Below are 22,040 nucleotides of genomic sequence, written 5' to 3'. Positions count from 1 at the left end.
GATTGATACAATCTCTGGGGGTAGCAGATAAGGCTCATCTCATTTTCTTAGAACATAAATTTCATGCATTCCCAGCCCACTAGAGCAATATGATTCCAGAAAGTCAGGAACTAGCACTCAACCTCTTGGGTGCATGATGCAGTAGACAAAGCAACTAGCTTGGGTTCTGATGCAAGAACACAGGTTCTGGATTACAATTCTCATGAATAACCACAGTTATAACCCTTTTAGAGAAAGGACAGAAAACTGGACTGGAAAAATCACCACTGAAGTTAAAAATTTTACTGCCTTTCAAATTTGCACTAGAAGGTGTCAAACTGTCACATATAGAAATTTCTCAAAGAAATTAATCCTCATGTTAATGAGCCACCTGGAAAGGAATTTCAGCATTCTAGTTATTCTCTTTATGTATAAACTGGTTGTATATCTAGTGTCACAATTTAGATGTTGGGCAAATCTCTCTGTTAGCATTCCAAGTTACTTTAAGTATCACCAATATCATAGCCAGAAATAAGCTACTGACTGAGTTGTTTTTTAATTTTTCTTATTAGCATGCAAACCCATAATGTTCCGATTCCTGTACTAGGCTCTTTAAGAATTTAAAGTAGCCTTAAAAGACACAATTCCCATTCTTTGGGGACTCTACACCTTCAGGTTAGGTTTTAGGGTTTGTCTCTTTTTTTAAACTAAACTCAAACATGGGCTTGAATTCATTTTTAAGAAGAAGCAAGCTTTTTTTTTTTTTTTTAATTAGCTCAGTCTCTACTGTAGTGGAAAGGAAATACCTCAAACAATTAAGACAGCTTTCCTTTCAGTTTAAGCTCAGCTGTGATGCAGGTTCTATCAGAGTCATGAAACACTAAGACTGTATGGGCCCTTACTCGCCACCTCACTGCGCCATGTTGGGGAGTTTATGTAACTTCTTTGGTCCCCAGTTTTCTCACTTCAGGAAAATGGTAGTTTGAACTAAATATATTTCAGAGATCCTTCAAATCTCAAAATTCATTAATATCCCACAAACTGCTTACAAGGCCTGTTTTTTAACTGGAGCCATTTGCCATTGTAGACAAGTTTTCCTATTGCCCAAACTGGTAAATTCTGGATTCTTTGAGGGAATTTATTTTCATCTTTTTGAGCATTCAAGAGAGAAATTTAAGTTATATTATGGAACAAGGCCTGTGCAGTTTAACTTGTTCAAATTCATTCAGTCATTCATTCATTTTGGAAAAACTGTGGGCTGGTTTTGGAAGAAACATTTTCGCCAAATATTGAAGGAGGAAAGGGATCTGAACATATGAGGATACGGACGAGCTTTCCAGGAGAGAGGGGTCACAAGGTCAAATAATCTGAAATGTTCAGCCCTTCACAACTGAGTTTAATTTTATTGTAGGTCCTGTTCTTTCCCCAAGAAGATGTGTTTTGGGTTTTTTCTCTCCAAGTACTGTACGGCAAATCCCAGTCTTTCAAGTCATTTCCACTTTCCTTACCTCCAACTTTCATCTCTAGTCCCTTAAAAAATTGTTATTACTGGCAGGAAGGCTAAATGTTGTACATGCAGTTTTTATGGATATTGGTACCAGAAGGATATGAATTGAGCTCAAAATTCAACAAAGATTTTGCAGACCAATCTATCTTTCAGAAAGCTTCACATTTACATAGTTTAACCTATAAAAGAGTTACGTATGTTTATGCTCCAGTCAAATACTAATGTTTTTCTTCCATAAAAACCAGTGTTTTACTGACATTGCATTCTTTGTATGAACCTGTCAACAATCTGGTGGGGTAAGTACTCTTTCTTCCCATTTTACAAACGAATAAATAGGCTCAGAGAGATTGTGGCAGGGCTCTGGGGAGCGAGGTCTAGAATCTAGGTTTCCTGATTCCAAATCTTTTATTTTTTTAATGATCAAAGCTTTCAACCATTGGTAAAATAGGAGTGGCTTCTCTGCCAGTTGAAATGCTGAACTATGCATTCCTTAGAATTCAACTTGAAGTTTCTACATTGACTGAATATAAAACGGCCTTAGTCTGGTTAGTTTTTTCGTTCAACCTAATACTGTGTTCCTGCAGAAGTTGACTTCCCGATGTGGGGTGCGTGGAGATAGGTAGGTGTCTGCACCTCCACATGAACCTTCAGGCCTGTTGATGAGCGTCCTCAGCGAGGAGCATAAACGTGTGGCTGTTGCTGACCCAGCTTTATGGATTCCCCACTTGTGAAGGAAGGGCAGGGGCCTGCACACTACTTACACTACTGCATTTTACTAGCTGCCTTTTATGGATTTTCATCAGAGTTGGCCTTATGATTTTTTTTTTAAAAACCTGGTCTTTAAAGGAGACTAGCAAGTGCAGTGTGCCAGCTTTAAGAAAAAGCTCCTATCTCAGCTAAGAACCAGAAACTTCGTTTGAGCTTTTTATATGTTTTATATAAAAATAGCCACGAAGTTTTCAAAGAAGGCCAAGATTTAAAAACGATCTTGTCTGTCCTCTCTTTCTGGATCTTGCCATGGCTGGTATAGTTACGTATGATCTATCAATCCTCACATGCATCGCATTATTAATTCTTTAATATGGTTCAGTACTTCCTTCTGAGGACACAAGGATAGCCATAGGTGTTCCGCATTTTGTGTTTTGTATTTCTTTTACAGAACCAGGAACATCTGGACAGGCCTTTCTTTTCCCCAGTGCCTCTGTGCCTGAGAGTCGCTCAGGTCGTCTCCAAGGTCATTGTCCAACTTGAGGTTCTTAGAGCTTCTCTTTGATGTGTGTGTCTCACAGCTCACAGCGCTCTGCCCTTTGCTAACTGCTCAGTGTATATAAGGGGAAGAAGACACAGCCAGTTTGTAACAATCGCTGGGCTCTCTTCCTGGGAAGTGTTACCCTTTAACGTTTCTGCATTCATTCATTCATTTATTCATCCAGTGGACACTGCACGTCTATGCCTCATCGATAGGCTCTGGGCCAGGCCGTGGGGATAAAGAAATGTGAGAAGGGCTCTCCCACGTTATGTCTTCCTCAGAAGGGAGAAGGGCATGCAGAAAAATGACTGCAGGTGCCAAGTGCTTGTGTCAGAGGGCAGGTGGCTGGATGAACAGACTGTGGGACAACACAAAGGGCTCCCGGAAATCCCACCAGACCTCTGACCCTCTGCCTGTTTTCTCTTTTAGTTTTCCAGAGATCCTCCTTTCTTTCTTCTTCTTGTGTCCCTGTCCCAATCAGGTAATGAGGAACATAAGGATAAATATTTATTTCAGTTACAAATCACTTCCAGTTCCCTAGACGTCACCTGTTCAGTTTTCCAAGCTTGTAACAGTGGATTAAACTGCTAACACCTGAAGTTTGAATTCAGAAGTGATACACAAGATCTCAGCAGGGCCTCTTCTCAACGATCTGTTTTGGTTGGGAAATGGTGGAAAAGAAATATGTTTGGGGATACAAAGATACTTAGACTCTAACAGAGAAGGAGAAGCTTCATTACTTTGAAAGCCTTACCTTCCAAGGGCATTTAAAATTGCCCTAGTTTCCAGTCTGGTTGAATTGTTGAACCCTAAAGGTTTAATCCTTGTTACTGATAAGAACAAAAAGAATGTGCCTTATCTCTCCAATCTCTGTTGCAGAGATGGGAGGAAAAACTATTTCTCGGAATGTGATTACACGTTATTTGACAGCGGTTCAGTTTGCCCGTTCATTTAGGTGTTTGAATAAGTAAACTCGGTGGGGGTGGGGGTGGGGGATTGGAGGATCATTTACTTTATAAACGTGATAGTTCCTTTTTGAAGTGATCCTTCTCTTACCCCTTTCTTCCCCCATTCAAACAGAGTTTAAATATTTGCCAGTGCAGATGTTTGATTTTTATCTTAGCTCTTTCTTTGTTTAACTTTATTCTCATGTGTGGTTAAGTAGAAGATAAGGGGATTCTTGTTGAATTCTTTTTTAACTGGTGTTGCTCAAATATTTGTAGAGCAGACACTTCCCAGAGAATGAGCGGGGAGCTGGTTGAATGGAGGTGAAGTGATCTGTCTCGCTGTTATGTCACAGTAAACCAGATGCTGCTGAACTGTTACTAGGACCAGGGCATATGGTAGGTTGGAGCATTTCTCAGTGTCTATACCTTCTTTTAAAAGTTTCTGCGGCTACTGTTGAGAGCTTTTGCCTCCTCTGCTTCCCACAGGATCGTGGTGTGCTGTTCTTAAACCTGGGAGTTAGGCAGCACCTGCAGCGGGGTCTGCCTTGTGTCTGTGAACTTGATCGAAGCCTCACCGTCTTTGTACCACACCGGTTTCTGATCTGATACCAGGTTTTGCTTCCAGAAGAAATGGTTGGTTTGCACCTGTCTCAAGCAAACGAGTGAAAAAATATTCCATACCCCATTAGCTGTCATTGTATTGGCTTTGCTGTGGATGCAGCGATTAAAGAGTGAGCCTGGCTCTTCTGAGAAATCCACAGGGATTTGCTTTTAAATTATTGCCTTAAAAATGTATCCACAAACAATACAGCATTTCATCATCGCTCTCAGCACACACGCTGAGGGTGTAGTCTTTGTGTGCTATGTGATAAATCAGGCCAGCTTCACTGGGAATTTTGAGGAACAGACGCCCAGCGTTTTAAATGGTTTGCCTGGTAAATCACCTTCTTTAGGAAATTTAAACAAAGACCAAGAAAGAGATTCAGGAAGTAAACCACAACTAATGTGTCTCTCTCCATTATATCGTTTTCTTTCTAAACCGAGGTTCCACTGAAAAGTTGATTTACACTGTGAATCAAGGCTGAATGAAATCCAATTGGAGCTCACTTGAACACTGTTTTGATGTCAGATTCAAAGCTTCTGCAAATTTATTTTATCTTCTACATTTGCTGATCTCCTGCTTGTAAATCCTGTTGAAGGAGAATAAAAATGACTGCAGCCTGATGGGAATTAAATGTCTGAAGTTCAAAGCAGTTTGCACATCAGAGCAAACGTCAATCAAATGAACATCTTGCAAGCCAGGCAGGGAGTGAATTTCTCCATGGGGAAGAGATCAAAGTGGGAGTCACAGTTCTGTTTTCTCCCTCGGGATGCAGTTTCGATCAGTTGTTCATGAAAGTAAATCCAGAAGGAAGTGAGTTTGTTTTTGTTTTTGTTTTGTTTTTTAAACTTAAGAGGGCAGGAGAGATGAAGTTATTTCTCTTGAAATTGTATTTCAGACAGGTTTTATCTTACGAAATAAGTGTAAAAAGTAGTTATAATCCATTAGCTGCTTTTTTTTTTATAGTAAAGATCTTGAAGGAGATTTCAGTAGGATTTTTTTCTTATTGTCATGACTAACCCTTTTAAGCACAGGTATATAGAATGAAGCAAACAAACCTCCTAAGTTGGATTGCCCACCTATTTTATATAAAGATCTATGACTTTACCAGTTCTTGACCTTTACATAAACCTGGGATTATATAAATATGACTGGCAGCTAATATATTTCCAAATGGAAATCTTTTAGGTAACCTCTAAGGGTAACTGATATGATTTTATAAAGTATCTTAAGCATGAGCTTTATATTCCTCATGCTCTCCAAATCAGAATAAAGAGCATGTGCCTTTTTATAAATTGCTTTTCTAAAAGGCACACATGCATAGAAATGCATTTCTGTTTTCTGGAAGGCAGCTATTCATTCCTCTGGGGCCTGAGGTGGATAATGTAGTAAGGATGCTAAGCAAGAGTTACCCTGAATCCAGAAAGAGTCTAGACTCCAGAAGGAGAAACAGACACTCGTGAGTGTGTGTGAGTGACAGGTGGAGAGAAAATCAATGGGGTTTTACTCTCTTATAATTATTTCTAGCAGGCTCCAAGACTGGACACATTGTCGGTCTGCTCTTATCTTTTAAGCCCCCTGTTGACACCTGCTTGCTTACCTGACTGGCATGTGTGTGACACAGGCAGTGAGAGAAGAAGCAGAGTGAGATTTATTTCTAGGCATTTTACCTTAACTTGGCCAGTGACTGCACTGCCCACATCCAGGGTTCCCTAAGGGTGAGGGAAGGCAAGACAAATTGAAACTATCATGAGTTTGTTGCCATTTAAAGGATACCATGTAGCAAAGGAGGATGGAGCGTGGTTGTGATGTATGTCTCTGAATTCTTTAAATATTAGAAAGTAAAGAGTCAATAGAAGTAAATGAATTTAAAACCACCCACACTCACTACCTTCCCTTTACCCAGGTAGCAAAAATGAACTCAAATTCGGAAAGAAGGCAGATAGTCTGTTTTACCCCTCAATAGTAAACCTTCTTCCAGATGTCCTATAAATAGCCTCCTTCCTTGGACTCATGCCCTCTGGCTAAGGTTCTCCTGCAAGAGTAGTTATTTAATTCTAAAGCACCAGGATTGTTCTCTGGCTTCCTTCAGATAAAATACTTTCTATACAGTCATGTTCTTTGGCCACTTTTTCAGACATACTATGTTTTACCTTTGGACCTGGAACTCTGAGTACAGGGGCTGTCCTCAGCTGTATCCCAGTATTATACCTTGCCCATATCCACAACAAAACATTAGCTCTGGGCATTGCCCATTATGTCATTCAAAATCCCTTATTCATTATCACATATGAGAAATTTGAAATTCATATTTCCCCTGAGAAATTGTGTTATGTCTTTTTAATGTTTCCCCCTCCTACATAATATATATCCAATTATGGTGGTTTCCCTTTTACCTTGGCTGCCAGGAAACTCAGGGCTACATCTAATTGTCCATCACGGCTATGATGATTTTCTTTTCTTTTTCTCAGTCTTGATTTCCTTTTCTTTTTTCCATTTTGTTATCTTTATTGCACATAAACCGTTTGTTCAAGATCCTAGATCACCAAAACACTAGATTTGTCAGAGGAGAAAGCTCCAGCCAAAGGAGAAAATGGTATGAACAGTCCCCAGTCTGCTGCTGCATCTCTTCCCTGCTCAGAAGATATGCATGTTCATTCATCTGTCCCCCCAAAGCTCCTAGCTGCCACTTGTTCCCTGAAGCCTCTCAGGTATCGGGGAAGTGGGAAAGGAGTTCAAGGCTCCTGAAATAATAAAAAAATGACTAGGAAATGGCCAGTTCCATAGCTATACCATGGTGAAAAAGTTTTTAGATCCAAGATAGCTACACCAAATAGAGAAGACCTTCTTTTAATATCTTCCTCTTCCTTAGCATCCTTGTCTTTGGCCACAGAGTTCTTTCCATGCAGCTGTCTGTTATGAAGTTTGTTTTTTTAGCAGTAGCTTTTTTTTTTAATATGTGAAAGCTAAGGCTTCCCCTTGCCCACACAATCTTTCGAGTATTACTTTCCTCTGAGATGGACTTCTATTTCAGGTGTTTTAGATAATGATGAGGATTTATTTGTTAATTTCTTGAGGGGGCAGTATAATGTACTCACTAAGATGAGAACTCCCATGTGAGATCCCATCCTGGTTTTGCTACTTCCTAGGTGTGAACCTTGCTCTTCTAAACTCAGCTTCTCTGTGCCTCAGTTTCTTGATCTGCCAGATGGGGATAACACCAATACTTCACTCAAAACTTGCAAGGATTAGTTGAGTTAATCTGTGTAAATCACTTGGAATGTACTTGATATATAATAAACATTCAGTAGCTGTTAACTGTTATTGCTGATTAATATTTTTTTACATGCTTATTATGTACGAGGCTCTGAAGTGCCATTTTATGATTTAAATTGTAGTGCATCCTTCTGAAGAAGGAACTACTATCATCTCAATTTCATAAATGCAAAAAGCGGAGTCTTAGAAAATTTAAATTACATGCTGAGATTATGCAGCAGAAAGCAATCAAACCCAAACGCCAACCCAAGTCTGTTTATCGCTGAAGCCCATAATCCTGCTTTGCCTGGGTGGCAGCGCCTTGTTCATTATAGATGTTCAAACAATATTAATGATTTAATAAAATACCCAGAACTTTCCAGTGACTTATCTCTCTGCCCTTTTTCATTAGTCAGCCAATAAGAATTTATAGTGTACCACACATTTCCAACAATATAGTAGACCTGAGAGAGAAATCTACAACCATGAATAACTTATAATCGCTTGGGGGAGCTGAGATTTCTCAAGTGCATGAAACATTTCAGAGAAAATTGGGGATTCACATGCTGAATGGTGGGATTTAGACATTAGGGCTTCCGCAGCAAAGTCTCTTGGCACCTGCCTCAGCTTGACACCCTTTTTTGGGATATGGAGAAGGCAAAATAATTAAGATGATTTGTTCATTATTTATAATGTCTTATATGTAAACTTTTGTTGATAAGAATTTTGTTTATATAAGCAGAATCTAAAGCCTGTCAGTGTAATATCAGGCATCTACTATGCTTGAAAGAGACTACTAAAACATTTTGCTAAGCTTGATTACAAAACACCCAAAAAGAAAAGCAGGGAAAAGAGGCTCAGGCATGAAATTAAGAAGCAGAATGGCCCTACTTAAGTGTTTTGTGGATGCTTGAAGGAGGAAAGCCTCATCATACGCTGAGACTGACAGGGGAAATTTCAGGGGAAAAGAATTGATTTGAGCTGGGCTCTGAAGATGCACGCAGCCAGTTCTGGCAAACATCACATTTGAGGTCAAGCAGAAAGACACATGTACTGGGGGCCTGATGGAGAGATACTGGGAGGAAAAGGTCGGGTAGATCATTGATGACAAATACCACATTGAGTAGAATTTTTACAACTGACAAATATTTACTGAGCACCTACTCTTTAACGAGTCACTTCAGTTTTGATTGTTGTTTTCTTTAATGCTCTTAGAGGTGATCTTTTCATGCAGACAGAAAAACAGCCCATAATAATAGAGAAAGCTGTTCTCTAGGAACCAGCTTTCATTTCACAAAGGCCCAGGGAATGCCTCCTCAGTTTTGGACTTTGACTTTCTCAAGGAGTGGGGCTGACCACTGAGGTCCTGGCTCTTGAGAGGGGCTGTCTCCAGGAGTTAGACTTCTCATGGGTGAAATTGCCAGTGACCCTCGTGCATTGCCCCTTTCAGCAAGTTCTTCCTAATGTATCACTTAATTAAGCAGTCTGGTGGGGTGGCTCACCCTTGGACCTCAAATTAGATGATGGGTTCAGATATCTCTTAGATCCCTGACTTATCTCGGCGTGGCCCTTGGCATCACTTTTCTCAACTGTCAAACGGGTGGATGTAAAAGAACTTCATTGGTTGTATGACAAGTACAACTGTGAGCTGCAGACATACCAAAGAACCACTCAGTTCTCTTGATTTGAATCGAAGGGCCCCTATCCTTGGTCTGTTGGAGGCATGTATGGGTAGTATCTGTGCTCATTTAGAAATCCACTCAACAGCTTTATTACCAATAAAGGAGCCTGATGTTATAAACATGTAAAAATGGGTCCATAAGCTAAAAATTATGGCATATGCTTCGAGAAAATACGCAAAACAGGATAGGCCTTTCTGAGGAAGTGATACTTGAATGACTTATCTCTTTGCCCTTTTTCATTAGTTGGCAGAAACCTGAAGGATTAAGGAAAATGATCTGAAGACCCTTCTAGACTTTCACTGACTAATGTGATAGCCACTAGCCAATGACTGTTCACATTTAAATTAATTAAGTTACACCAGACACATTTCAAATGTTCACTTGCTTCCTGTGGCTATAATTTAGACAGTACAAATATCACATATTTTCCTCTTCTTGGGCAATTTTCTTGTACACTGCTGGTGTAGACCAGGGGAGAGCAAACTAGGGTCTGTGGGTCAAGTCTGACCCACCACCTATTTTTGTACATTTTTGTTGCAACATGGTCACTCTCATTCTTTTATATATTGTGTTATGTATTAGCTATGTCTGCTTTCATACAACAATGACAGAGTAAAGTCTTTCAGCAGAGACCATATGGCTTACAAACTCTAAAATATGTGTTACCTGACTTAATGGAAAAAGTCAGACTTTTTCATGACTAGAAAGGGGCTGGACATGGTGTGGCTAGCTCGAGCATTGGGCAATACCTGCATTCATGAAGGCACAAGAGGCGAGGCCCAACTACACAAATCACATAGATCAGACGCATTCAAACGTTGGAGCAAGAACACTTTCCAGAACTAAATCCAGTCAGAGTGGGGATTATCAGTGTCATTAGTTCATTAGTTTGAATAATTGAACATTAAACTAAAATTGTTTATATAAAGCTATTCTTTCTTCACAGATGTTCAAATGCTAAAATGCAGGAGGGTGCATGAGATTGACTTTGCCAATATGCCCACAAGCAGCTGCTGCTGGGCTCATCACATCTCTTCTCGCCTTCTGTGGTTTTTGAGGCAGCAGTCTTCTCATCTAGACAGATTGGGACAGGTCCAGGGAAGGGCAGCCATATTGGTGAAGCAGCTGTGTCCTTTGAGATGCAGTGGGCATTCTTGATATCATCCTACACAGGGTGAGAGGCTATACCAGAGGTCTCCTTTGAGATATAGAACAAAACAAGACTATTCAACTTGCTGCTGAACCCAACACACTGTGTGAAAACCTAGCCCCCTGCTTATACAAATAATTTCAGTTTACTTGTTCTTAAATGTTATCAGATGTGATCAACAGAGGATCAAAGACCATGTGGATAATTCAATTGTATCTTGATTTTTTTGGAGTGTTGCTTCCAGGTTATAGCTTCTCCACCTGTATTAATGGATTTCATTAATGGCATTTGTTGCCCAAGGGTATTCATTTTAACAAAAATTTAAAAAAACAACTTCAGGTTGAGTTTATTTGGGGAGCTCTTAGGAACTTCATGAGTTCTCTTAGTATCTGAAATGCTAAATGGGTTACTTAAAAATTCTAAGTCTTTCATTTTTATTATCCCTGGATTAAACATATATAAAAATACTCTGATTATATATAAATGGGTTGTTAAATCTTTCTGTTATGTTCTTCCAGATTGTTGTTCTAGCAAATGGTAATTGAGTCTACTAACATTTATTGATCACCTACTAGCCATGGTATAGCAGTAGTTCTAGTTTGTTCTAGCACTAGTTCTAATTTTGTACTAGCCACTGAAAATCAAAAAGGCTTTGGTCTTATTTACATTAACAATCTAGCAGGTGTAAGGTATGTGTCATACCATAAAAGTGCATTATTTCTAATCCTTTTTGCAGCTAGGAAAATGCCGTATTATCTTCTTTTAAATGTTTTTTTTATTATGAAATATAACATATATAGAAAAAAGCAATACATTTCAAAGCTTATTTTACCAAGTAGTTATACAACAGATTTCAAAGTTTGGTATGGGTTACAGTTCCACAATTTCAGTTTTTTCCTTCTAGCTGCTCCATGATACTGGAGACTAAATAGAAATATCAATATTCAGTAGTCATACTCATTTGTTAAATCCTAACTTCTTTGTTGTAATTCCTCCTTCTCCTTTGATCCTTCTCTCAGTCTTTAGGGATATTTGGCTTATGTCTATTCTGACTTTTTTCATGTTGAAAAGGGGTGTCAACCAATATGGGATAGGGGGATGGAACTGGGTGATGTTCTTGGAGAGACTGGCCCCTCTGGGTTTTAGGAACCATCTGAAGATTTTAGGGTCTGAAAAGTAAACTTAGTGCATATAACTTTTGTAGGATCTCAAATAGAGTCCTGGGTAATCTTTAGTGATAACAGGAATGATGTTGGTTGGGGTTTGGCAAGCTGTGGCGATTAGCAATATCCAGCTGAAGCTTGCATAAGAGTAGCCTCCAGAGAAGCCTCTTGATGCTATCTGAACTCTCTTAGCCTCTAATACCTTATTTTGTTACCTTTCTTTTCCCCCTTTTGGTCAGGAAGGCATTGACATTCCTATGATGCCAGGGCCAGGCTCATCTCCTGCCCTCTTTTTTCAGCCAACAGAACTCCCTTTAGTATTTGTTGTAGAACAGGTCTCTTATTCAAAAATTCCCTAAGAATTTGTATGTGGAAATTTTAATCTCTCTCTCACTTTTATTTTTTTTTATTGCTATATGTTATGTATTCACATACCATGTAATATCTAAAGTGTACAATCAGTGGGTCATAATATCATCATATACCTGTGCATTTATCATCACAATCGACTTTTTTTTCTTTTTTGTGAAAAATAACATGCAAAAAAGTAATAAATTTCAAAGTACATCACAACAACTAGTTGTAGAACAGATTTCAAAGTTTGATATGGGTTACAATTCCACAATTTTAGGCTTTTACTTCTAACTGGTCTAAGATACCGGAGACTAAAAGAAATACCAATATAATGATTCATCAGTCATACTCGTATGGCTCATTGGGCTTCTTCGATTTGCATATTTATGTCTTTTATAAGGGTTGGAAAGTTTCCCCCTATTATCCTCTCAGCTAATCTTCCTAACACTTTTCTCTTCTCTTCTCCTTCTGGGACACCAATGATTCTTATATTTGTGAGCATCATGTTGTCTGTCATTTCCCTGAGACCTGATTTAAATTTTTCCATCCTGTTTGCCATTTCTTCTTTTGTGCATTCAAATTCAGCCGTCTTGTCCTCTAGTTCACTTATTCTTTCTTCTGCCTCTTCACATCTGCTGTTGTGTGTCTCTAGTATATTTTTTATTTGGTCTACAGTATGTTTCACCTCTGTGATATCTGTTTTTCTATTTATTCTTTCAAATTCTACTTTATGCTCTTCTAGCTTCTTCTTGATCTCCTTTATGTCATTAGCCAACCCGTTGAATTTATTCAGGAGATTTGTATAAATGTCTTTGATTAGTTATACCAAATTCTGTGTCTCTTCTGGTGCTTTAATTTTGTCATTAGGATGGACAATATCTGCCTGTACCTTCATGTGCTTTGTGATTTTCTGTTGGCTTTGAGGCATTTGATTATCTTGATAAAGTTATTTTGAAAGTTGATTTCCTTCACTCATTTAAGGTTTTGTGTTTGTTTGGGTTTGCACTGAAGGTTTACTTTTGCTCTTAGTTTGTCAGTAATTCTCTGCAAAACCAAGGCCTGGATCTCACACAGGAAATGTAACTCTACTTCAGGATCTGTTGAAAGCTAGGCAGAAAGGCATTTTGCTAGAGTGCACTTTCTACACCTTTCCAGCAGTCAGAGCTCTTGGACCATTTTTTCCCCTCAGGCCCACCTCTCCCTAAATGCGGCATTCAGCTTAGTTGGCTAGAGACCTAGTACAATTTCAGCCAAAGCTGCTGGTCTCAGTTCCCACTGAAATCCTCCATCCCTGGGGCTGGGGATGTGTGGACAGTGTGCATATCAGCAGAGAATCTGCTTGTGGTCCCAATGGGTTGTGTGGTCACGAGGCTCCCACTTGGGATGACCTTGGGCCGTTGGACTGAGTATTTCAATTGCGCTGGCCTCAGCCGTCCTGGAAAATGCTGGCAGTATGGCACCGCTTGGCTTTTTTCCTCGGCTGTGCCTCTCTGCCCATTCATGTCTAAAGGCTCCAGGCCTCTGTGAGGAAAAGGAAATGTTGGCAGGATCCAATGAACCTCTTTCACCAGCCAATTGTCAGTCCGGCTCCACTCTGTGTCTCCCCCTCTTCCCAAAAGGAGGGCCCTCTGGTCTCTGCCAAAACACCAGGTGCCCACTGTGGCCTCTCCCGGATTGGCGGCAGACATTGTGCACTGGCTGGAAGGTCTCTGTGCCAGCAAACCAAGTCTGCTGGCTTCCACAGGAGCTCCCGGCTACGGAGCTGAAAGGGAAGATCTTCCAAGCTGGCTGCAAAGGCTCATCCCACTCCTTCAGAACTCGCTCCTTCCGGTGTATGTCTGCTTGCCCCAAGAGGAGTCATGACTGAGCACACTCATCTCATTCTCTCCCTCCCAATTCCTCTGCTTTTTCATTCAGAACCTCCCTATATAGTGTAGAAGAACCTCTCTGGTCACTCGCACCTGTAATTGCTGTCCTGGCCATTTTTCTGTCACTTGTCTAGTTGTTCCGTGAACAGGGGTGAACTCAGCCTATCCTACTCCACCATCTTCCCTCCCTCCTGTATTATCTTTTTTAATTTTTCAGATAAGAAAGCTGTGGCTTACAAGCATTTGTTCAAGTTTACACATTTAATAGGTGATTGTTTTGGGTTTCAAATCAAAGGGCCTTCTTTCTCCAGCCTTTTCTCCTTTACCCATATCTATTTTTGTTTTCAGACACCAATAAAAGGATGGTTTAAAGAATTACTTCTGTTTCTCCTATTACATTAGAGTTCAAGTTTGAATTTGTAATTCTGTTCTGAATTTTGTCAGATCTGTTTTCTGTATGATTTTTTCAATAGACCCTGACACAAGTTCATTGCTGAAAAAGTGGTTTTAACGATGATTAATTTATCTCTCTGTAATTTGAACTTCATTTCTAAAATTCTCTAGATTTTTAAAAACATGCAGATGTTTTTTTCTTGCAAAATCATTGAAAAATGATTTTTTTCAGTATTTGAAAATCCAAATCACAATTATACTTTGTATTGGCTGACCTATTTCATAAGCAGTTACAAACTATTATTTTTGTTGGTTTGTTTTTCTGGATTGAGAAAACACCAGCTAATTATTATTAACTTGTTTCTATTGTTTCAGATTTGATGGGAACTTTAACACCAATGTTTCTAGAACAATTAGTTGTGACCGACTTTCTACCACTGTTAATAGCCGGGCCTTCAATCCAGGACGAGACTTAAATTCAGGTCGGTAATCTGTTGATTTTACATAACATGAACTATATTTCCCTCTCTTTTAATTGAATAAATGTATTGCATCAGGCATTTTTTTATGGTTTGAAGAAAAATATCAGATACTTAAAATTGGATATTTCTTGCTGGAAAATTGGCCCTCACAAGAGACAAAGGAAGAAGGGGAGAACATCTACTATAGAGCTACATAAATGGAGCATGCCAAGTACCCTGCTGTAGGCTCGTAAATCCCTTATCTCACTTGTTATGAGTTAAACATTATTTTAAAGATGATTTTAGAGATCCAGTTATCTTTGCAGTAGTAAGTGCTGAGTTTTATTTGCATTCCCTATTTGTAATTTTTAATATGTTTGAGGGTTTTTTTTAGGAGAATGATGGAGAACTTTGCTACTAATAAACTTACAGCTGTGATGGTACATTTAGAGGTTGAACCTTCTGCCTGGTCTCATCAGAACTCAGATATATGCAGTGGTAATAATTGCTAGCATACCTGTGGAAACTGTCCCTGTTTTCTTTACCCATTTGTCTTGTCTTGGTGGTATACGCTTCTTGATTGATGGTCTGCGAAACTGGAGGCTTCGCCTTTTAGGAGATAAAAGAGACTTTAGAAATCACCTACTAACCTCAACCTCAGTTCTCTGACTTTACTGAGAAAGATGCTGAGGCTTAAAAAAGGTCAGAAAATTTCCCCTAGTGCTGAAGAGATGAACACCTAATCTTTAAACATGAGGAACCATATTTCCCAAATCTTAGGTCTCTTTCATACACATGAAACCCAAGAGTGAAACCAGAGAACCAGAATATTTACTTTGAGGACCTCATCTAGTCTCATTCCAAGGGAAGAATTTTAGTTATTAGGACTTGTATATATACATCAGGTAATCTATTATGCCTGGAAAGAAAGAGCCATCAGCTTTATGTCGCTTAGAGATAATAAAACCATAGCTGCTAGCTAAACCATCCAGCCTAAGTCTTCTAGGTATGTATTTTCTGGGCCAATATATAATAGATTCCGCTATTTTTTTTAATGGCCAGAGTACCCGGAAGCCTTCTGGAGAAGGTTTCAAATTGAGGATAAATTAAAAAAAATAATAAGCAACGTAGAGAAGGCATATAATAGAGAAAATTAATTGCAGAAGAACCCTCAGTTGGTACAAGAGGCAGAGCTGCAACTCAAGTCTTCTGGTTCCCAAGTTCAGTACTTTTCCTCTTTCCCTTAAAATTGTTGAGTAACATAGACATGTTGTATGAGGTTGAAATAACAATTTTTGAATAAGATCAGATTTAAAAGCATTCCAGAAATGTACAATATAATACATCAGTGTATGTAGTTAAAATTTTAAAAATTAGGTTTATTTGAGAGAAATCTACTTGAATTAATAAAAATTAAGTGAAGTATTCATTTATATCTACAAGATCTATAAGGATCCCTACACATAAATATTAATAGTTATCTTTTAGTGATAGAAGGGTGGGGTACTTTTACTTTTTTATTGATTTCCAGCTAAGCATTCATTGCTTTTATAATTAGGAAAAAATAAAGCCATAGGAAATTATAGACTGTGCTTTCAAATTCATTTTTATTCATTTCTGGTACAAAATACTATTCTTAAACATGTCTGTGATAATTGATCCTCAGTCTGGTGTTGAAGTTCTAGACACAGCTCCTTTATCTGCCAGGCTGTCATTGGAGCTGTCTTCGTTTGTTAGGGCTTCTGTAACAAAATACCACCAACTGGTTCTTGAACAACAGGAATTCACTGATTAATGGTTTGGGAACTAGAAGTCTAAAAGCTCAGTACCAGCAAGCCATCCCTTCCCTGAATCTGTAGCATTCTGGCGATGGCTTGCTGGCAATCAGTCTCTTCCATTACATGGTCACCTGTCTCTTTTCCTCTCCCCTTGTTGCTTATACTCTCATGTCCAAATTTTCTTTGCTTATAAGAACTCTAGTCATATTGGATTAAGTCCCACCCTGACTCAGTTTGACCTCATTTCAATAGGATATTAAAAAATCACATTTACAAATGAGTTCACACCCACATTTGAGGGGATTAGGCCTCAGACATGTCCTTGTGAATTATATTGTTCAGTCTACTACAAGGGCAATAAGAAAGGGTCGGTGGGACATGTTGAGGGTGGTGAGTGCTTTCCTGGGAGCCAGTTGAAGAGAGATGCTCCCTTGTCAAGGTTGTACACCTTAGTGGACCTAACCTCGGAAGCTCAGGGAGCTACCACAGCCAGGGCTGTGTCCTCGTGGCTTTACTTTACATCTGTCCAGTGTTTCTCATGACAAGTGTACTGTTGGGGTTCCATTCCCATCATAATTCAATTATTATGCTTTTTTTTCTTCATGAATACAGAAGCCATTTGTCAGGGAGTATCCTCCTACCTCTGAACTGAAATGGCTAAGTATAATTAGCCATTGTTGTAGTGTTATTAGAATTCAATAAATATTTATTGAGACTCTTCTGTGTGGGAGGCATTCTTTGTACTGCTGTAAAAGCAAAGTCTCTGTCCTCATGGAGTCAGGGGATTTGGATCTTAAGCGATCGGACAAGTGAGCATACATGCCAGATGGTGGTGAGTGCTATCAAGCAAAAGCAATGCAGGTAAGAGACATAGGGAATACCATTGGCTAGTAGGCTAGGGATGGGGAAGAGGAAGGGAAAAGAAGAAGATTTAATAAATGCTCATTGCGGAAGTGAAATTTGAAGTGAGATCTGAAGTAGGGGAGTAAACCATGAGAATAACTGCAGGAAGAATATCCCAAGCAGAGGTCTTGAGTTGGGAGAATGTTTGGTTTGCTTAGGAACATCAAGGAGGCCTTTTGCAGTTGTGGTGGATTGAATGAGGGAGAAAAGCAGTCAGTCTGGAAGGAGGAGAACCAAGAGTGCCATCTCCCGGAAGTCGAGTGAAGAAACTGTTTCAAGACAATGTTTTAAGAGATCAATGGGGTCAAATAGGTTAAGTAAGATGAGGACTGAAAACACTGCCCGTTGGCTTTACAACACAAAAGTCTCTGATGAACTTGACAAGGGTTGATTGGTGGAATAGTGAGAACAGAATGAAAGACCCATCCAAGTGGAATCAAGATGTTTGAGAATGGAGGGAGGCAAGTTGCTTACAGTCAGTACATGGACTCCTGAGATCTGCTTAGTGGAAAGCTGGAGGGGCACAGGGAGTCAAAAGGAAATTTTTTTTTAAGTTCATAGAAATTACATTAAGTTTATATGCCAGAGGGAATGCTCCAGTAGAGAAATCTCATGGTACGGCTGATTGCGAGAGCCTTTTCTTTGATTAGGCAAGAGGCAGTGGAATCCTCAAGTAGAGGGCCTAGGAGCATAGAGTTCATCCAGAGAAGAGGAGGTAAGGATGAATAAATGGGTAGGGATGCACATAGTACAATAGATATAGTGCTGGGAACTTACGGACTTTCCCTTCTTATTGACTCTGTTTTCTCAGAGCATTAGGAAGCAAGGTCGTTGGCTGAGAGTGAGAAAAGGTAAAAAGGCACAGACCTATTGGTTGTACTTAAATTTATCTTCTGCTATTGAGGCTTTAGAGGAGAGCTCAGCTGCACAGATAATCAAGAATCCTGAGAAAATACTGTTTTATTCCATGCTATGTGTGTTGAGGAAGAGATGGCCAAGATACAGTGAAACTCAGGGCGTGGGCCAGTGGAGGGTGGGTAGGGTGGAAGCCAGTGGAATATAGTTAAAGGCCAGAGGCTGAATTGCTCTATTTCTAAGGTTTAAGTGTAACCTGCTTCTCAACAAAAGTTGTTGTCAGCACAGTTGACATAGCTAGATTTACAAGCAGCTTTTGGCAACATGTAGGTTTTTGAGAACCCATTTGCTTGCATTTGAAGTTTGTGACATTCCACCAGGCAGTGGCTGTATCCCAAAGTCCACATGCCGGAGTAGCAATTTGTAATATGAGAGGAGTGGTAGATGGTGAAGGGTGACCTCAGATTTCCCCCCTTTCCTCCTCTTCACCTCATGCCCCTTTTCAGAGCAGAATTAATGTATCACATATCTTGGTATTTACATCTGTAAGATGTCCAGCCTTAGGCTCTCTCAGACTGTGTATAATCCATCAGTGGGCCCCTAATTGATAACACAGTTTCAGATTGCCTTGCAGACAAGTTGCAAACAGACTCACTAAATTGTAAACCATTCTTAGCTTCATTTCATAGATGTCCATCCATCTAACACACTTGTATATCCTTTCTCTTAAAACCACCCCTGCCAAATCTTTACTTTTTCTTAACTGACTTTTTGTTCCTGATTCCATTCAAATAACTAACGTTTGACAGTGCATGTGTTAATATTACGGTGCTGGTAATATTTTGCTCGGGTTCTTTCTTGCTTTTATCCCTAGTTTCTCACTTTCTTTTTTTTTCTCTCAAATTTCCTGCTGAGCTATTTTCTTGTGCATGACCTGATCCCTAAAGACTGCTATATTTGAAGAGTCCAAGCAATGTTGCCTCTTGCTCTCTTGAGTTATGCAATTAAGATGAGAGTGAAGGTGGGAGTTGAGTTAGTCTTTATCACCAAAAAAAAAAGTATCTGGACTTTATTGTGTTTGATTTAAGAGCTTTTGAAGTTGCAAACTTCGATCTTGATAGCGTTTCAGTCTTTATTGAGAAATGGAATTCACCAGGTGTAAAGGGTACATTATGGAGGTAAATGCTCCCAGAAGTACAAGTGGGCACGGGGGCTGTAGACTTTTATTGATTTCACTGGCTTTAGTAATTCTGTCTGTGAATGATGTTAGGTTCTGTATTCCAGGTTTCCTCCTTATTAAATACCATGAAAATAGTCTGTTAAATATGCATTAGAAAAACTTTCCTACTAATGGTCCAGTGATTAGCCAGTGTTTTAGTTTGCTAAGGCTGTCAGAATGCAACACACCAGAAATTGACTGGCTTTTATAAAGGATTTATTTATTGACTGGCTTTTATAAAGGGGATTCATTTAGTTACAAATTTACTGATTTGGGAAGGCTCTCGCCAAGTCTTGCTGGGCTTCTTTCCCGGCTCCTTCCGGGCTTCTGGGTTCAGAATGGCTTTCCCTGGGGCGGTGGGTTCCTTCCTCAGTGAGCACTGAGCTCTGAGCTGCATTATGCTGGGCTGTGCTGAGCTGTACTGAGTTCCTGGGAGCTGTGCTGAGCTCTGCTTTTCAGCCTCCAGCTAATTAAATTGAAAGTCACTCATTGCAGAAGGCACTCCCTTAGCCAATCGCAGATGTTATCAGCCATAGGTGAATTTCACATGCTGATGATTTAAGTTCACAGCAACAGAACAACTGGGCACCATGGCATGGCCAAGTTGATGCCTGAAGTTAACTACTACAGCCATGTTATACCAAATAACCTAACATCAAAGAATAAAAATCAACCAAAGAATAAAAATTCAGAGAAGGGCTCGGAATTTCTGGTGCCCTTCTCTGCCAAATTGCCCCAGTTACATGGTTGCATTAATGTCCTAAAGGATGTGGTCTTTATTTACGTAACATCTTAAAATCACCCAGCCACTTAAAGAGCTAGATTCTTGAGTTTATAATAGGATTCAGTTTATGTTCATATTCACATGGGATTAATGAACAGAGTGTCCTTTTCATCATCATCTCAATTCCCCTTCCTCTGTCCCTACACTGTAAGGTACTTCAATCTCAAGTCTTCCTTACAGTCTCTCATACCAGCCCCATCCTACAAATTGCAGAAGATTTTATTAGCCACACATATGCATGCAATTGTACATACATGGAACTCATAATATGTTAGGATCAAAATGGATACAGTCTGCTTTTCTTACCAAATGCATCCTCAAACATTTGGAATATCATGATAATGACCGTAAATAATTGTCAGTTTAACCAGTCCACTCCAGTTCAAAATTGAGCTTGTCCCAAGTTTTCACTATGTTAAGAGTGCTGTATATCATTGCTGCCTTGAAGGATTTCAGGTAACTCCAATACAGTTGTTTTATTTATTTATTTATTTGTATGTTGTATGGGGAGGGGGTCACATTTCATTATTTTTCCATGTGAGTATCCCATTATTGCAGCACCATTTGTTGAATTTTTTGTTTGTTTGTTTGTTTGTTTTTTGGGAAGTACATGGACCAGGAATTGAACCTGGGTCTCCCACATGACCGGCAAGAATTCTACCACTGAACTACCTTTGCACCCCCTCCAATACAGTTTTACATGCCCACTTTGTAGTAGTTAGCAGTAAACCTCTATTTTGAAACTCTGTCCTCCTTTGGTTTCTGTTGAGTTATTCTCTACTATTTATCCTTTTACTTCTCTGTCCAGTCTTTTTTATTTCCCTTCTCGAGCTCCTTTACTGTTATTCTGTACCTAAAGGTAGGAATATCCCCAGATGTTATCTCCCTGAGTGTTCTCAGTTCAGTCCGCTCCTCAGGTCCCACCCACCTGCTAATGGATTCCAAATTTCTCTCGAGCCCTGACTTATTTCTGAGTTAATTTGTTGAAAAAGCCAACTCTGAGAAACATGTCTTCCTTTGATTTTCCTGTAGCTGTCTCAAAATAAAAATAATCAAACAACAACAAAATACAAAACAAGCTTTTCTCCAGTCTGTGTTCACTACTGCAGTGTTTGGTCCTCTCACCCTGGTTGTGCTGGGAATTCGTCCTTGACCTTGTCTGCCCAGTACTTTTTCAGGTTTTGTTACTTTTGATTTTACTCCTGTCATGATCAGATGAGAGCAGGTGTGAGCACATATCTGTGGTACATTTACTATGTGCTAGACACTTTGCTGGACCTGTGCTGTGTTATTTGTCTTCTTATCACACTGAGCTTGAGACACAGCTCTCAGTATTACCTTTTCATGGCAGGGGAAACTTGGCTCAGATCACAACTCAAACATGTGTCCTGAATCTCCTTTATCTTCCCCACTGCTACTGCCATAAATTTAGATCTTCATTGCCTTTCTAGAGGACTAATGGATTTTGGAATCTCCTAAAAGTGCTCCCTGCTTCTGTTCTTTCTCTTCTCCAATACATCCTATACATCATAGGTATTTTGAAGATACCTGCATCAATAACTCCATTTCTCAAAAACCTCTGATGGCTTCCCTTTACTTCTAAGGCAAAGGTGGAGGCCTTTCCATCTCCTCTTCTGCTATTCCTCCTCCTTTAGCAGCCCTCGGAGCCTCATGGAATCACTTCCACTTCTTCAAAAATCACCATGCTCTATCACTTAATCCATGCTCAATTATTGTTTATCCTAAAAGACAATGCCTGCCTTCTCTGCTTTATAAGAAAATGCTCATTCCTCAGGGCCTGACTTCTTTGTCACTTTCTCTGACTCTTACATGTCAGAATTCCTACTTTGTTATCATAGGTTGGGTTTCTCAGGAATCAGACTCTGAAATGG

The 22,040-nt window shown here is 39.5% G+C and overlaps 1 protein-coding gene across 2 annotated transcripts in view; it reads left to right on the top strand.

Annotated features, from left to right (window-relative positions):
- CACHD1 (cache domain containing 1) overlaps window positions 1-22,040 on the top strand; it is a 222,435-nt gene that overhangs the window by 120,359 nt on the left and 80,036 nt on the right. For both annotated transcript variants that reach the window (XM_077120712.1, XM_077120713.1), the window contains exon 4: window positions 14,524-14,630. In XM_077120712.1, coding sequence (XP_076976827.1) covers window positions 14,524-14,630 — 107 coding nt within the window. The remainder of the gene's footprint in view (window positions 1-14,523; window positions 14,631-22,040) is intronic.

Source organism: Tamandua tetradactyla, chromosome 11 (genome assembly GCF_023851605.1).
Source record: "Tamandua tetradactyla isolate mTamTet1 chromosome 11, mTamTet1.pri, whole genome shotgun sequence".
Taxonomy (NCBI): Eukaryota; Metazoa; Chordata; class Mammalia; order Pilosa; family Myrmecophagidae; genus Tamandua; species Tamandua tetradactyla.
The sequence above is the reverse complement of the archived record's forward strand: the minus strand, read 5'-3'. Positions and strand labels throughout refer to the sequence as shown.